This window comes from Glycine max, chromosome 2 (assembly GCF_000004515.6).
Source record: "Glycine max cultivar Williams 82 chromosome 2, Glycine_max_v4.0, whole genome shotgun sequence".
In the NCBI taxonomy this organism is placed as follows: domain Eukaryota; kingdom Viridiplantae; phylum Streptophyta; class Magnoliopsida; order Fabales; family Fabaceae; genus Glycine; species Glycine max.
In genome coordinates this window covers 8,269,806-8,287,646 of record NC_016089.4, presented here as the reverse complement: position 1 = coordinate 8,287,646, position 17,841 = coordinate 8,269,806, and the positions used below count along the sequence as shown (strand labels likewise).

General features: G+C 34.7%; 1 protein-coding gene and 1 pseudogene across 1 annotated transcript; both read right to left on the bottom strand.

Annotated features, from left to right (window-relative positions):
* Positions 1-1,318: 1,318 nt before the first annotated feature.
* Positions 1,319-9,824, bottom strand: LOC100791059 (phospholipase D gamma 1). Its single transcript, XM_003519977.5, has 10 exons — positions 7,670-9,824; positions 6,831-6,944; positions 6,079-6,273; positions 5,314-5,562; positions 5,136-5,204; positions 4,868-5,015; positions 4,102-4,250; positions 3,420-3,599; positions 2,821-3,018; positions 1,319-2,246 (listed from the first exon to the last, which is right to left on the bottom strand). The coding sequence occupies exons 1-10, from the start codon at positions 9,392-9,394 to the stop codon at positions 1,953-1,955; spliced, it is 3,321 nt and encodes a 1,106-aa protein (XP_003520025.1). The 5' UTR covers positions 9,395-9,824; the 3' UTR covers positions 1,319-1,952.
* Positions 9,825-10,671: 847 nt separating this feature from the next.
* On the bottom strand, positions 10,672-17,147 carry LOC100790535 (subtilisin-like protease SBT1.1; annotated as a pseudogene).
* Between the last annotated feature and the right edge of the window lie 694 nt (positions 17,148-17,841).

The window sequence follows — 17,841 nt, the reverse complement described above, 5'->3', positions numbered from 1 at the left end:
AGGTCGGTCTACAGGGGTCTACGACTTGGCCTACATAAAGTCTGACCTGAACTGACATATTTAATTAAAAGGTTAGGCTCAAGCTTTTTTAAAAGCCTATTAAATTAAATAGACCAGACTTAGACTCATTAAAAAACTTTATAAGTCTGATAGGCCGGCCTATATATATATATACTTATATTATTTTTTGGATACCAATATATAATATTATTTTTTGGATACAATTAATTTTTTTTTTTGAAACTATCAGACTTTGATTACACATTACTGCTTCATAACTTCTATTCCTATAATCAAGGACTATAATTACAATTTAGGTGTGAGTCATGTGCCCTTTTATATTCCTCATTATTTTGATTGACTTTCCTTTTTCTTTAACTTTCCTATTACGTTCCTTTTCCATAAAATATTAAATATTTATTGCGAAGAAGACTTTTAAAAAGGCTATCAGGCCAGACCAAACTTTTAAAAAGGCCAAGCCGAGCCAAAATAAAAACCAAAGATTCATTGTAGGCTAGGCTCAGGCCTTTCAAAGCCTGACCTGACCTATTCCCACCCCTAATCCTAACTAATATCTATGTAACACATAATTAAGTTTTTCAATGATAAATAATTAAAAATATTCAATTCTGTATCACCTAGAAATTAGTTGAAACCATATAATCTTAAACCATCTAATATAGTTTATCATTCGTAACAACACAACCAAAAAAAGTTTTATCATTAAAAGCAAATATGTTTTGTTTCAACTTCAACTTAAGCTTTACTCTGAGCTCAAGAAGAATGAAACTTGATTCAGGCAAGCCTCTAAGTTGCTTCATGTCCCAGATATTTCTAAAAATTTACAGTTTTTGTTTAAAATGGAGTGAAAAGATATTAAAAAGTATTGAGATAAAAATATCAAATTTCTATAGTTTTGTGTTAAAAGAAATATAAGAAGGAGAAATATTGCTTTTGTAGGATCCACACTAGAATGAAATGTGAGGAAATAATATCTCTTTTACATTTGTTTTGTTTTAATTTATTCAAAAGGTAAATAACTTTTTTATAACAAATTTTTTAAAATATTAAATAATTTATATCAAGAAAAAAATAATATAGTAAAAAATAATTTTTAATTAGTATAAAATTATTTGTACTATAATATATTTATTTATTTTCACGCTCTTTTTCACTCATCCAATTAAGTGGAGATTTTTTTCTTTCTTTTTTCCTTCTTATTTTATTCTTTCAAACAACACTTTTTTTTTCCTTTTTATTTTACTCATAATCTAAACAAAACATTAGTGTCTCAAAGTTTGCAAAAGTCAAAAGACAATGAAGGAGGCCCTTTAAAAGTTTTTCTCTGACATTTCCTCAGTTCAAGTCCACTCAGTTTGTCTCTCCCACTGCCAACCATTTCACTCATAATCCAAGCAAAACACTAGTAACTAACTTGCCCCCTTAAATTTTTAATTTCAATATATATAAATTGGCAAGTGTGCATATAGAAAGAAGGAAGCATGCACAAGACAAAATCCAGCATTGGAATGAAACTCTATTGTTATTGCAGCAGTGTGTTACTGATAAACTAATCCTTTTCTGAGAGAATGAGGCATATGGTCTGTGAGGAATATGTTGGAGGACAAAACAATGATGAGAACCAAAGGGTAGTTGCTGATGTGCCTGAAATTGCTGCACTTGGTCTCCGAGTGGAAGTAGTAGACATGCAAAGCTTGTAAACGTCCCATGAAAGAAAGATCAATAGAACTTAGCTGTATATTTGTACATCATCTTCACTTGGTCTTTTTCAGTATGGTGTCTTTATTTGGTTGGATTTTGGGTTGGTAATTGTTTCTTCAACTATCATGCTTTTCAAAATTGTTTCTATGTTGTAATGTACATACATACACCATATCCTATTGGCTAGCATAATGTGAAAACACTCAAACTAATAAGTAATAAACTCAATATCAAATGGTTAGGTTCTCCTTCATAGCAAGAAAAGATCCAACTATTTTTCCTCCCACATCCGGGAACTCTTCACAGTCCTGAAGGGGTCTAACCTTGCCATTTCGATCAACTTCTACCGGGTATTTCAGTAGATGCCCTTTCATCTCTGTTGCTTCCTTAGCTGAAAATTGTTTCCAGTTCATTTCACCCATTGCTTTAACCCTTCTTACACATTCAAGGCTCTCGGGTTGCAAAAAGCACTCTTCAATTGTTCCTGTATGTTCTGCCCAAAGTGACATCCTATATCCATGGATCTACATAGCACAGTTTCACAAAGAATTGCTGTTAAGTTATAATACACGAATACAAGTTAATGGGTTCGATAATGTACTTGCTGAAAAATCAAATCAAAATCAAACTATTATCTTTTTTTAATTTTTTTCAAATTTATATATGCTTGAGTGGCTGAGTCAGGAAGAGAATACAGTCTGACTTGACAGACTGTAATATAATAAGGATTAATTACATCATTCTACCTTGTAAATATTAATTATTGAGATATAGCAGTAGACCATTGCATGATATGCATGCAAAACCTCATTTGACAACCCAAAAACAATACTAATGAGTGTTATATTTCTGAGAGCAGCGAGTTATCTTCTGCATTTTAAACAAATTTTTTTATGGCAGTGAGTTATTCCCCCTTACTATGCTGTCTCGCATTTGGAATTTAATAGAGGAAAATTCTATCTAATATTTTTACATCATTATGAATTATTATTTACTGAAATTTTGCAATTTCATCTTTTCAGCTTGAATAACACAAGTGAAACATGAAATTGGAAATATCTTAGCAAATATCAATAATGACAATGTAGAAAAGCTTACTTGTCCATGTGGATAAGATTGTTTTCTTGCCCACGTATGATGAGGTTGATAAGCTCCCATTGCAATCTCACTGTCCCTTGTTCCTTCCATGGAGCGTTGGTTGATGTTTGCAGACCCCAATATCACATATTCATCATCAACTATCATGCCTTTTGAATGAACATAAATCATGAAGCGTTGGCTATTTCGGCTGGCTGCCTGAAAATATAGCACATGTGTATAAAATTTTTTTACTATTGCATTCACTAAATAAAGATTGCATGCCATTAAAAAATATATTATAAAGACTGTCAGGAAAATAACATTCAGGAAATTAAGTGAAAATTATACGACACTTGGATAGAGCATTAGAGTACTATCTGATATGCAACAACCTGTTGTGTTCCGAGTGTCAAGGAGCAGTTTACATGCTAACATATTAGGCACCTACCCGGAAGCATTTTTTTTTTCCTAATATCGGTATTTGGCAATATAGATGTCTTGAATTCTATATGGACTCCTTATTTCATATGATGAGATTCGTAACATAAATGTGGTATGGTAGCAGAAAAATGTAATTTGGAAGAGTATAAAAGGGAAAGGGGGTGTTAGTAACATACTTGTGGACTATTTGCTGGGGGAGGAGCTCCAGTCACACCGGCATTATCATACAAATTCATGGCCTCTCGATTACCAAGACAGAAAAAGTTCAAATAATCTTGTGGAGAAAATGCAGCTTCAAGCCCTGCCTCAACCAAAGCCTTGTAAATTGTCTCATACATCATTTGCATTGTTTTATTCTGCAAAAATTAAAAAAAGAATTTCACATTAACAAATGAAGTAACCAAGTACCAGCAGGTGCTATAACTTTTTCCTCTGACATTTGGAACCTAAAGTTTTGAACAATTGAGTCTTACTACTCATTTGACAGGCCATAAAGATCCCTTAGTTTAAGAATAATTTGAGAGTCCAATTTATTTTTTCTTCTATACCTCAGTATTTGGAATGATGAAAGAACAACAATTAAATGGAAAAGAAAGAAGATGCTATTCTAGCAATTTAAAATTATGATGGCCGCAATGATATTCTTTATTGCATTGCATGACTATCATCATAATCCTTTTCAGTTTTCAGTAAAACAACAACCTGAAATAGGAGGATAGAATAGGAAAATGATCTCGAGCAGAGACGCAATTTGATGATGTTAGAGTGAACCATTTCAAATTATGACAAATTCATTAGTTCAATCAAATCCTTGCCAAAATTTGAAGTTTGGCTTTCACATTGTGTATTGAATCATACCTGCCAAAATAGAATCCTTTGTGTGGCAGCCCCTGTTGGAACACCTTCTGGCCACATTGGAATAACAACATACACTGCAAATCTCTCGTTTGCTTTTATCTTTTCAGCAATCTTTAGAGCAATTTCCATTGGGATTAAGTTATTAGCACCTGCCAAAGCAAGGAAATTAACATATAAAAGAGAGTTTCAAAATAAATTTGTGGCACTTCATTAACAATGCTTACTCCTTATTCATCCAATAAATGATGGAGAACATAGAAAAAATACAGTTGATAGAGGCTTGCCATGGGCATTCCTATTGTTTATTTTTCAACAAGTTTTTTCTGCAAAGCCTAATGTGTAGAATTGAACATTAGCTGTTTATTTTATTTCATCAGGGCCAATTTTGTTGCATTTTATTGTTCTTGTATCTTACCCCTACCTTAGGAAACTAATCATGGACCTTAGCCTATGATTTGTAAGGCCTTTGTACAGAATATTCATTTAGAATTTAGAAATATAGAATTTTTTCCCTTTCAACATGAAATTAGAAAAACAAACAGCCGTTGAAAATTTGCAATTCAACATAATATGATCTAGATATAATGTATATATAGGTTACTCAATTAAATTAGTGAAAGATTAATTCTCCAAGATGGATTCTGGTTTTGGATGATTTATCCGCACTGAAGTTGATACATCATGTTATTTTATGTTCTACACAGTCTCCAGGATAGTATTGGGTGCAATTATAAGGAACAATTATGCATAAAGAGGAGTTCCATACCTAGGTCTTTATGTTGACTCCAATTGTAAGAAGAACCGATGAAATATTGATTCTCTATATAAATGTAATGTTGTGCAGCACGAATGGCCTTAACATATGCTGTATGTATGCTCATGTCAATCAGCACATTCTTTCCACAAACTAGGTTCTGTAAAAATACATTTAACATTTAACCTTCTGACAGTACATATAGCACAAATTGGTTAAGGTTTGATAGGTTAAACCAAGTCTGACAAACAAAAATTGAAACACAAGGCTTTTCATTCACCTTGCTCGTTGCATCTTTTGGATCCTTTGGAAACCCCTTAACGGAATTTGAATCAATTGAACGAAATATCTACATTCCAAAGTAGACATAATCGATAATTTCATTTTAGAGTAAATGAGAAAATAATTGCTTCTAGAAAATCAAAATATTTATTCAGCATTATTAGATAACTAATTACCTGAACATGCCAAACTTCAGGATTATCTTCACCAACACTTGGAGCATCATTGATGCCAATAACATCTGGAATTCTTTCCAGCCTTAGCAAAGCATCATCATATGAAATTTTCAACTTTTTAATCCCGTGAGGTTTCGAAGCTTTTAACCAGCGCTCCTCAAAGTTAGTTAAAACATCATAAGCTGCTGGACCATCAATTTTAGAATGCAAATCATGCCATGGCTCCCGCGGACAACCACCAATATTACCCTGTCATGATATTTAGTCATATTATAGGAATTAATTGGTCTGCGTATTTCAAATAATAATACTTAGAAATTGCACCTTACTGATTCCTAGCTACACATTCCACCACGATTTAAATTGTTTGGCCTGTAAACCTTATACAGATTTCACCACTTTCTTCATAAATTGTGGTTTTTATAGACAAATTTCAGTTGTGCAATTAGGGTACGTGAATATAAATAACTATTTTTTTTAATAATATGCTTAACATATCATCGCTAACTTTGTAGTTCAATGCATGCTGCGGTATAAATCCACACAACATTTAGTGATAAAAATTTGATCTTCCTTATAAAAGAATGAAAATTATTTCTTGATTATGCTTTGACTTTATTTAGAACTAATGAAACTAGATTTATACATTTTGTAGCTATATTTTTCTTTTACAGATTCTTTCATTCATCCTTTGCTTATCATATCAAGAGATTGGCAGAAAACTCTAGATGGTCTTGATTGATCAAAAATGGAGATAGAGATTACCGTAAAAGTAGGGTTGTGGTAGTCATCCTTATGTATTGTATTCAATGTTCTAAAAAGAGGATGGTGGGGAGTATCATATCGCCCATCACACAAATCAAGTCCACCAACAAATGCTATAATTTTTCTTCTATTATTTCCAGCATCAGCATCCACAATCACGGTTTTCTGATGATGTGTATATATCGTTCCAACTTCCTAATAATAAGAAGACAGAAATTCAATGTTGAACTCTGAAACCAAAATTCTGTAAGTATGTGATAACCTACCAAGATCAAACACAAAAAAAGCAGATATAAAAGTTGGAAAAATTGAACCCTGTCAAAGTTTTACTTTTCTAACTGATTTTTCTTTTCCTTACTGCATAAGTAATGTTATTGCATGCTGCTTTTAACTATAAATTGCATCTATGCATAAGCAGAAACATTAAATTCCTATAAGATATATGCATTGCAAAGAGTTCTGTGTAAAATTGCAAATGACATTGCATATATCATCAACAAGTAGAATACTACACTTGAAGATTGTATAAGTCATAGCCAATGGTGTTTTATTTTGTATAATTAGGTAAGCTACCAAATTGGATCACGTTATCAGTAGTAAATCACAATACATAAGTTTAAATCCCGAAAATGCAAGGTTTCAAACAATGACTGAATTAAATCAATGGGAAACAACACTCCAGCTCAATTTGTAGACAGTTGAGCATAAACTAATAAAAAATATTTCAATTAAAGTAGTTGTCAAAACCTAACCTTTTGCTTGATCCAGCTATGTCGTTTGCCACTGCGAGGACAAAGAAGCACTTGCACTGAAGAGTGCTTAAAAAATCTACGAGTTTCCTCATCATGAGTTGCCATGACACCATCCTGATCGTAAAGTCCAAGAGTGTCTCAAAACTAAAGCTAAAAGGGAAAATCATAAATATTATATTTGTATTGATAAAAAAAATCACTTAATAATCTTAATCTTACTTGAAATAAAGTAAAAATCAGTAGTCATACATGAGAAAGTATTAATGAAGAGGGTACAAAAATGGATTGCAGGGTAACTTGTTTTATTTATATTACCATCTAATCTATCCAAGGGCATTGACAGATTAACTATCAAGCTAGTGTGACTTTCAAGACAGATTTTAGGCACAGGATCCTAGTTACAGAATAAGACAACCTAAGTTATAAAATGTCCCATGTCCAAATGTATACAAGTTTTAGAAATTCAACCCTGATTTATTTAAGGCCACCATCAGGCAATGGAAGGTCAGAAACAAGTTTTATCAATAGTTATAAAACTAGTAACCAAGAAAAATGTGTTGAGGAATCAGTACCCTCCACTTCTGCTGTTCACTTACCCAACAACAAGTATCTCATTGTCTCTTGAACTACATTTCATTGCCAAAATCTAATTCTTTTCATTGCCACAATTCAAAAATAGTTACAACAAGTAGCAAAGTCCAAAAAGATATAAAAAGTGTATCGATGATAACAACATAAAGCAAGGGTTTGCATATGCAGACAATTGCCAATCAATTCCTACCAGCCATACCAAGCATGGAAATGCAGAGATATGTAACAGAAAAGGTTGTGTTACTTACTGTTTTATAACCAAAAATGCTTCTTGACGTAGGATCATCCCAGATAAGGAGAAGAACTCTTACTCCTTCCTGTGACTTTGACTTTACAAGATCACCCAAGGTATAATCTGAAGCATAACCAGCAGCATCCCTAACCAACCTTACTTTGTGCCACACAGACCATCCTGTAATATAAATCAAACGCCGAGCTTGACTTATGGAATCAAAGATATCTTGCCAACACTTTCCATTCACATAATACATCCCACTGTCAAGCAACACATTAGGGAGGCTGCCATCTGGAACATGAGCATCTTGGTACAGAGTAACGGTTCCACCCCTCCTCAAAGGAAAATATGTGCCAGGAACCCCAATGTATTCTGGCCCTGCTCCAACTCCTTGGTGATAAATGCTCAATTTCTCCATAGGTATGTACTGAATGGATAGGGTCAGGACAGCACCTTGCTTACAAGGCTTCCCATTATTATTCAGGATAGGAAAGGTTCCTTCAACTACTGCTCCTGAGTATATTTGCTCCACTGGAATTGCCACAATGCCAATGAGCTGTGAACCCACAATATCGTTGTCTTTAACAAGAAAGTGCACTTCAGCAGCATGATACGCAACAGGAACATAGAAATGTTGCAACCAAACAGGATTTTCGGAGTTGCTAATGACGTAAGTCCTCCCAATAACAGCATTGGATACTGAAATTGATACATAAGGATCACTAGTAATCTTCTTATTCATAGTTCCTTCAATTTTATTGCCCACACTACCAGGTAATTTACCAAACATATCTCCTAATGTTTTGTGAAACATGTCCATATTTGGAAGGTTCTTGGCTTCATGGATCCATATATCTAAATTTCCATGTAGCAGCAAAACTCTCAAGGACCCTTTATTCTGCACTGGAACAATCTGCAAACTCTGACTATGCATTGATTCATTAAATGAGCCAGAAAAATCAGAAAGCCTAGACGAATCCACCTGACTGTGGTAGGAGGATCCCCACCCCGAGAAGGAGTTATTCGAATATCCATAAAATTCCTCTCTCTTCTGTTGCAACTTTGGAACTGAAATGGAATGCATAAATGGTTGCCTTGCAGGTGCAGGTGGCGATGCAGGAGCAGTTGGCTGGCCATCAGACAACCGAACATTGCTCATAAGATCATCCAAAGGCGGGTAAGCAGAACCCTGAGAAGGCTTGGAACTATCACTAGCTTGTGACACTTCATCTGCTGCAGTGCTTGTGTTCTCCTGCCAGTAGGGACCAGAGTAGCTATTGGTGTGCGAGTGGATATCAGGTTGGACTTCAGGAGCCGAAGCTGAATAGGCCTGGTTTGGTTGTTGATAATAATAATGAGATGATCCATGTTGGAAACTAGCATGGTATGAAAGGGAAGGCTTGGAAGGATCATGATTTGGTGGAGGAACATGGTAGGGATAAGGATAAGATGGAGGATGAGCATAATAAGGTGGAGGGGGGTAGGGAAAATCAGAAGGGTGAGGAGGAGGAGTATAGGAATACTCAAAATGGCCAGAATGTGAGGAAGGTCTAGGAGGTGGAGGATAGGAATAGTTGAAGGAATGTGAAGAAAGGTAAGGATATGGTTGATAAGGAACATGCTGTGCATATGGATCAGGAGCTGAACCTGGAGGAGGAGGGTACGGTTGATGAGGATTGGGAGGGTACATATATGGGCTTGGATACCGGTAAGGAGAAGATGATCCATAATTATCCATTCAATTCAATACAAAAATTATCACCCTTCTTATAAATAATATTATAGCTAAAATCAAAACTTGATTCTCAATACAAAAGGGTCATAGAAGAAGACATAAAATTGGAGGGAATCAAACAAGAACCGTGCCAATTGGATTTGAATTGATACAAAAGACATATTTGAAAGAAAGAAAGTGAATTGCAGTGATTGAAGGGTGATAGTTGAGAATGATCCTATAGTATAGCTACTGAAAATTTTGGCTGATTTGGTGGGAATTCGATCAAATGAATAAACTTAGTTGAAAATTTTGGTGGGTATTTTATCAAATGAATAAACTTAGTTGAAGGAGGAGACTTTTCTTACCTTTGTTTCGGAAGAAGAAGAAGTCCGTTCAGGGAACGAAAGTCCACGTGGAATACTAGCATGGCACGTTACCTAAACCTACCTTCTCTTACACTTTTCCAGTTTTCCTAGATCGGTAGATTCAAACAGTTGTCCATGTCGTTGTTCCACGTGGACAAACTTGATTGGATATCTTCATGGACATGAGCACCTGAGGGAAGAAAATTTTAACCTTCTCGAAACTGAACAGCGGAACTTGCGGGACTAGTAATAATTTTTTCATGCAATAAAAGTAAAACTATGATTATAATTCCAAAACTTCTTATATTATATAAGCCAAATATACAATACATGTATAGTTTAATAGCATTGAATTGGACAAGGGGAGATCGGTCGCTATAAAATATTAACTACACGTTGTTATCGTTACCAATAAAAAATCAACCAAAAAAATCATTATCGATAAAGTAGATTACTAGACTAATTAGATTGGATTCTTCCAAGAAGACACATTGATTAAATCTTTAGGACCCAATTATTTGATTTTGCTTTATTTTTAACAAAGTAGCTTTGTGTTTGGAATATTTTTGTTATATTCTAGAATTTGTCGCTCTCATTATGCTCAAATTTTATTTCTATTGCACATTATATATTCTTTGAAAAAACTCACATAAACATCGGACAAGAAAAATACTTGTGTAGATTTGTCGGCACAATTTATAATCTGAAAAATACTTCAAAGAGATTTGCAAATAAAATGTGATTTACATCGATAACATCATTAAATTATAATTATATATTACATTCATTCATTGTATGCATTAAATTTTATTAAATTAAACAACTATAGGTATATAATTATTTATAGTATAAGTCTAGATAACAAAAATAACTACCCATAAGCAATTTAAATTATCTTTTTGCAAACTACAAAACTTATTATGCATGTGATATAAGTCATATAACTTGCAACAATTATGTAATGGGTCATCAATAAATCCTGATTCTTCTTTCAAATACTACCCATTAGAAAGATTTTCACTATTTCCAGGTTACTGCTTTAGGATTTCTAACTTGATATCTGCCAGATACCCAAATCAGTGACCCAAATGATGAGGTACCCGCAACAATTTCTTTTCAAACTTCAATACCCTTGGTTCAAAAGTAACTGATACTCCATTAGGCTGTTCCACTTTAACTGCATAACCACTTTGTGGTTTTCCAACATTTGTGACAACTCTCGTGTATGTGATGTTAAGTTATTTTAATTTAATATTAACTCATATAATTATAGAATGATTTTAATGAAAAAAATGTCTAATGTAATGGTCGTTAAACTTAAATGTATTAAAGTTATTGGAGATTATTTTTAAGTTATCAAAATAAATCTCTCTCTTCTCACTTTATTAAGGGCAATTTTGACATTAAGAAAAAAATATTTTGAAAAAAGAAGTTACATTTTGAAAAATCAGAGAAGAAAAGGTCAAAATAAAAAATCACTACATCATCATAGGAATCAATTAAAGGAAATCAGAAAAGAGAGAAACATCAAGAGATTTGCATGATGGATCCGAGTAAGTCTTTTGAATCCTCTTATGTAAATCAGAGTAAATAGTAGTGAAAATATGTTATCCAAGATCATGTAGTGTAATTTCTTGCATATTGAACTTCAAGAAATTACACATGAAAGTATAATTTTGCAAACATGTCACACTAGCATTTAAGGCACTTTTGCCAAATAGAACAGCAAATGATGGATAGTTCAAGTCACCAGCGTGAAGAACTGCTTTCTTAGAACATACAAACTTACCTCTTGATAACAAAGCAAATTGGGAAGAGGTATACTTTAGGCTGCATAAATAATTAAAGTAATCTCAGTGCTGATATCATAGACCAACCACTTACAGGGTTAACATGGTCTGAACCAAATGCAAAGGGGGTGGCAAATGCTTTGTTATCTGAGGCCATGTATGAAATTGGAGCTCCTTTGTTGTTCAATGTGTAAGCAGTAGTCATCAAAGCAGATTTGATAGCTGCAGGGGACCAATCCTTGTGCAAATATTTAAGAAGTGTTGCTATGCCACTAACATTAGGACAAGACATTGAAGCACCCTAGAGAATGTTAAATAGTACTTCTCTTTTGTCATTCATGATAAAACTTGGGTTAGTTTTTAGTGGCCAAGCAACCAAGATATTCACAGCTGGGTCAGTCACATCTAGTCCCACTATACTTGGTCCTTTAGAAGAAAATGCTCTCATTACTGGTGCAGGGTCACTAAACTTTATTCCCATAAAGGAAACTGAAGTTGTTGGTTTCTTATCAGATTGAATATAGGTTTTAATAGTCTTACCTACTGAGGCTCCTAAGGAAGTGGCTAGCAAAATATGAAGATCAACATAAATTTCTTCAGCTTGATTTTTAGTATTAAGTACTATCATTCCCGCCCCATAAGCCACTTTCACTACCTCTCCCATCTTAGTTCTTCCCTTTTTACCTCTTTCACAAACAACTATTTTCCCATGCACAAGCTTTGGATCAAGGGAGCCTTCACTGCAATGTTGTGCTTTCCTTTTAATACCTGCAGATTTGCCAAATACAAGGGGCAATTGGTTTGTCTTGTTTCCTTGATATAAAGATGTTCCTTTGAAAAAAATTTAATTTCCAAGCTTTACTTCCGCTGGAAAGCTTCGGTCAGTGGAGCTGGCAACAACTGTCATGATCCATGGAGCACCATTAGAAACTGTTGATGGAGAGGGGCCTTCTTTGCATGTGGAGCAAGTAACAAAAATCCCTTTCTTGGTTTCCCCAAATGAAGCTATGGCGATAAAATCATCATAAAAAGGTTTAGGATCACTCCCTAAAGAGAGTGACAATACATCAACCCCATCAAAAACTGCTTGGTCCACCGTGGCTAATATGTTAGAGTTAGCACAACCTTTTGGCCAGCATACTTTGTAAACTGAAATTCTTGAGGTATACCTCATTCCACTTGCTGTACCTCCAGCCCGACCATAAAGGCTGGCATTTTCAACCACATTACTAGTTGCAGTTGAGGCAGTGTGTGTGTTAGCAACAACAATAACAATACCAGCAATATTATGCAAGTAGCATTCCACGAAGGGAGACCCAAGAGAATTACTACTAGGCCAATCTATTTGAATGACTACAACACGTAGACCATTTCAGCACACCTAGTATAGGTCATAACAGAATCTGTTAGAGCAATTTTGTTATGCAGTAGTGCAATTCTGTTAGGAAGAATATTATTGTTATATGATTTTCCCACTAGCAGACAAACATATATCATGTATAAATAAACACTGAATGAATAGAAATGGCAGAGAAGAATTTCAGTAATTTACCTTTTGCATACGGAGGTTCCCTTGTCCTCGAAACAAGACTCTCGTCCTCTGAGCATGTAACATTTGGTTCGACCTTCCATGGCTGACCATAATACCCGTAAGACCACCATAGACCGTCTCGAAGAAGCTATTTCTCGCTTTTCTCTTCACCATGAAAACCTCTCTAAAAAATACACAGACCTAGCCTATACTGTCGAAGTTATCCTTGGTCGTCTGAACCACCTTACCCCGACACCCTCCCCTCCAGCATCCTTGCCCAACCCGCGACCACACCTCAAACTCGAGATTCCTAGATTCGACGGTACAGACCCTGTCAGGTGGATCTTCAAAGCTACCCAGTTCTTCGACTACCAGGGTACACCGAATGAGGACCGAATCACGCTTGCCTCCTTTTACATGGATGGTTCGACTTTGAGTTGGTTCCAAGGGATGTTTCGTAATGGATTCATCACATCCTGGAACGCACTCCTTCAAACGCTAGAATCTCGTTTCGTGCAATCGTTCTACGACGACTCGAAGGGTACTCTCTTCAAACTCACACAACACAGTTCAGTCAATGCATACCTGACTGAATTCGAGCGGGTGGCTAATTGAATTGTTGGACTGCCACCACCATTCTTGTTGAGTTGTTTCATCTCCGATTTGTCACCAAACATGCGTTGTGATGTTCAAGCGTTACAACCAATTTCCCTACCACAGGCCACCGCGCTGGCGAAGCTTCAAGAAGACAAGATGTTCGATCGTAAGCGCAACCACCATCCACCACCACCACCATTACCCCTCCCTCCCCAGCACCGAAGCCATCATTCATTCACCATACCCTAGAGGACATGGCCTTCCGCAGAGAGAAGGGTCTCTGCTACAATTGCGATGAGAAGTGGAACTCGCAACATCGTTGCAAGAGCCGTATTCTTCTCCTCATCGCTGACACACAGACCCACGACCCTGACCCATCCCTAGACTACTCAGAAGACCCACCACCTAACCCTCCTAAACCCGACCCTAACCCGCCACTCACCACTTCCTTCCCACACATCAGCCTCAATGCTATTTCCGGTTTAACGGCACCAGAAACGTTCCGCGTTTATTGAACTATAAACCATGCTCGCCTGACCATCTTAATCGACAGTGGCAACATGCACAATTTTATTCAACCAAGGGTTGTGTGTTTTCTCAATCTTCACACCAAGACCACCCAACCTTTACGCGTTATGGTCGACAATGGTTCGATGTTGGATTGCCACCAAATTTTCCCCGCCACTGTCCTCTGCATCGAGGGACACACCTTCATAGTGTCACTTCGTGTTCTACCCATTTGCAACGCAGACGTCATCCTTGGCATTGTGTGGATAAAGCTCTTGGGCCCAGTAATTACTGACTACACCACACTCACCATAAAGTTCAATCACTTGGACATTCCTGTGCAACTAAACGTTGATGTTACAAATGGGCCTACGTCGGCACTATTCCAGCTCACAGTGACCCAAACATCTGCCCCTGACCCTGACCCACTACCAGCCCACCCCATTCCCGATATCCAATACCTTCTCGACACTTATAGCTCCATCTTCACTCAACCTTCCACTCTGCCACCACCTCGCGCGATTGAACACCATATTAACCTATAACCTATCACTTCCTCTGTCAATGTCAGACCATATAGATACATTTACTTCCAGAAAGCTGAGATAGAAAAACAGGTTTCAGAACTCCTCAAAGCTAGTTTAATTCGCCCTAGTAGCAGTCCATTTTCCTCTTTGGTGTTATTAGTGAAGAAGAAGGACAGTGGATGCCACATGTGTGTTGATTATCGAGCACTTAATACGATCATAATTCACGACCACTTTGCTATGCCAACAATTGACGAGCTCATGGATGATCTCGGTCACGCTTCATGGTTCTCTAAGCAACAACAATAACAATACCATCAATATTATGCAAGCAGTAGTCCACGAAGGGAGACCCAAGAGAATTACTACTAGGCCCATCCATTTGAACGACTACAGCACATAGACCATTTTAGCACACCTAGTATAGGTCATAAAAAAATCCATTAGAGCAATTCTATTATGCAGTAGTGCAATTCTGTAGGAAGAATATTATTGTTATATGATTTTCCCACTAGCAGGCAAACATATGTCATGTATAAATAAGCACTGAATGAATAGAAATGGAAGAGAAGAATTTTAGTAATTTACCTTTTGCATACGGAGGTTCCCTTGTCCTTGAAACAAGGCTCTTGTCCTCTGAGTATGTAACAATGTGTTCCATGCCCTTCGGAATAGGTTCTTGTACCAATAAGCTTCTTGTTGTAATTTGAGGCAGAGAAATTAGTGCCTTGTTCACAAATACCTTTCCAATGAGAAGGTATTGGGTACAAGCCTGAGTCTTGGAAACTGATGTGTTTAGGCCATATTCCTGAATCTATAACACCAATAATAATGTCTCTGCCAAGTTAGAAGCACTCCAAAGTGCACTTCCATTATCTAGGCCAAGAAAGTGAGGGTTGTATGTTGTGTGGAGGGTTGATAGCTCATCAGGTATGGCTAAGAGGAAGCCATCCACTTGGTTCAAGTATTTAAGGTGTTTCTTGGAAAGCTGGGCAACAGAACCAAACATGGTGGTTTCATAGGTGTAAAGGAGTTAAGGGGCTAAAATCTCTTCTTTTTCTTCTTCTTCTTCTTCTTGCATTGGAGCGTCAGAAATGAAATCAATGATTGATTCAGACCATGGTTTTGAGTTGTCATGAGAATTAATTGAGGCTTTGAGCTTGGTCTTGTCCATGTGTACTAAGTATGTCTGTTGGTCTGCGATAGCTATTGAATTTGTCACCATAAAATCCAGAAATAGGAAAAGTATCCTAAAGATCATAATACCTGCAAAACTAAAGAAAGGGGTTAAAACTTCATGGCTGTTAAGGACCTAAAATATATGCATAAGAATCTTCAATTCAACAAAAAATAAAATAGGAAACAAAGGTATACCATTTCCAAACTTCTATAGACTGTTTTTCTTTACCAGTTTTTGTTACATTTTCCTTTCTAGGAGAAACATAGTTTTTAGTTACAAGCTGATCTCTAATCTTAAAATATTGTGTACTTCAGATATTATATATAATTAAAAGAAATTTTTACTTGTATTGTATATGTATGCAAACTATGAAATGCAGTGAGATAGAGATCGTAGATAGATTGAAGTTGTGTGTGTTGCAATCTGTGCCTGTGCTGGGCTTAGTACAAGAGCATGAAAAAGTTAATGGAACAATGAGTGCTAATAAACTTATCACGTCAGATCTTAAATATGCAATGTAGTTGTAAGCTTTAACTCAATGTATATCCTCATTGCAATTACAAAAGAAGAGTTTACCTTCCCTTTACTACTCTTCAATCTCAAGAAATGTAGATCAATTGATACGAAATTGTTTCGATTTGACTAATGATCAATACTAAATGCTTTGAATTACATGAAAACAATCCAAAAATCTCCAAAATAAAAATCAATGACGGATCCAGAAAATCAATATAATGGGGGGGCAAAAATTATATAAATAAATTTATAACCATAAAAGGTTAACATTTTTATTATCTAACATAAAAAGTTAATATCTTGGGAGTTAATTAGTACAATAATACTAGTATCTCAAAGTAATATTAAAATTTCTTAACATTTTATAGAGTGGGGGCAATATATATTTTATAATATAATATTTAGACTTAATTATCTTTTTACTCTTAATTTTTAATTTTTGACGAATTTTATTTTCAATTTTTTACTTCTCTCCTACTTTAAAAATTAAGAAATATGGATCAATTAGTGCGAAATGGTTTGAATTTGACTAATGCTTAAGATTCTACGTTTTAAATTAGATGGCAACAATCCAAAAATCTCCAAAGACATATATAGGGAAACAGAGGAGCAACAAGTTAAAGATGATTTCTTACTAATCAGTAATAAAAATTATATTGACTGTACATACTTATTAAATTGAATACATATGTTATATAAATTAAATTTAGAAAATGAAGAGTTTAATAAGTATATACGGTCAATATACTTATCTTACCCATTATTAACGATAAATCATCCTTTGAATAATTTTTAAGGTAATTTTATAAAACTGAATAACATCAAATACTATATTTATTAAATATAATTATAGTAAAATGATTATGTATATAAAAAATAAATAAATTTATCAAAACATATGTCGTAATAATTAAATTTAGAAATAAAGAATTTAGTATATGGTCAAAATTTTATTACTAATTAGTAAGAAATAATGTTTTGTATGATTTTAAGGTGATTTTATAAAAGTCAACAACATTGAGTACTATATTTATTAAATTAATATGTAGTCACATGATTAAATATAAAAATTAAGAAATAATTTGATAAATATATTTATCATTTTGTTAGTATTTTTAGATTTTTTAAAACATGCTTTGGAAGCTAATTTTTTAAACATATATTATATTTAAGAAATTATCCTTTATATGATTTTTAAGGTGGTTTTATAAAATTCAACATTAAACACTATATTTATTAAATATAATATGTAGTCAAATTATTAAGTATATAAAAATATAAAAATATATTAAAACATATGTTATATTTATTGAATTTAAGAAATAAAGAGTTTAATACGTATCAGAATAGTTTTTTTTTTACTAATTATAAAAAACATTCTTTGTATAATTTTTAAGCTGGTTTTACAAAAGTCAACAATCTCTTAATGCTAGGAAGGGAATAAGTTAATACTTC

What these genes read in the sequence shown, in the direction of transcription:
- LOC100791059 (XM_003519977.5), bottom strand. Translation starts at nt 9,394, where the DNA reads ATGGATAATTATGGATCATCTTCTCCTTACCGGTATCCAAGCCCATAT. An exon ending in CTGAAGTTTGGCATGTTCAG is followed by an intron (nt 5,205 to 5,313) that starts GTAATTAGTTAT and finishes TTTGGAATGTAG; the next exon opens with ATATTTCGTTCAATTGATTC. An exon ending in CAAAAGATGCAACGAGCAAG is followed by an intron (nt 5,016 to 5,135) that starts GTGAATGAAAAG and finishes GTATTTTTACAG; the next exon opens with AACCTAGTTTGTGGAAAGAA.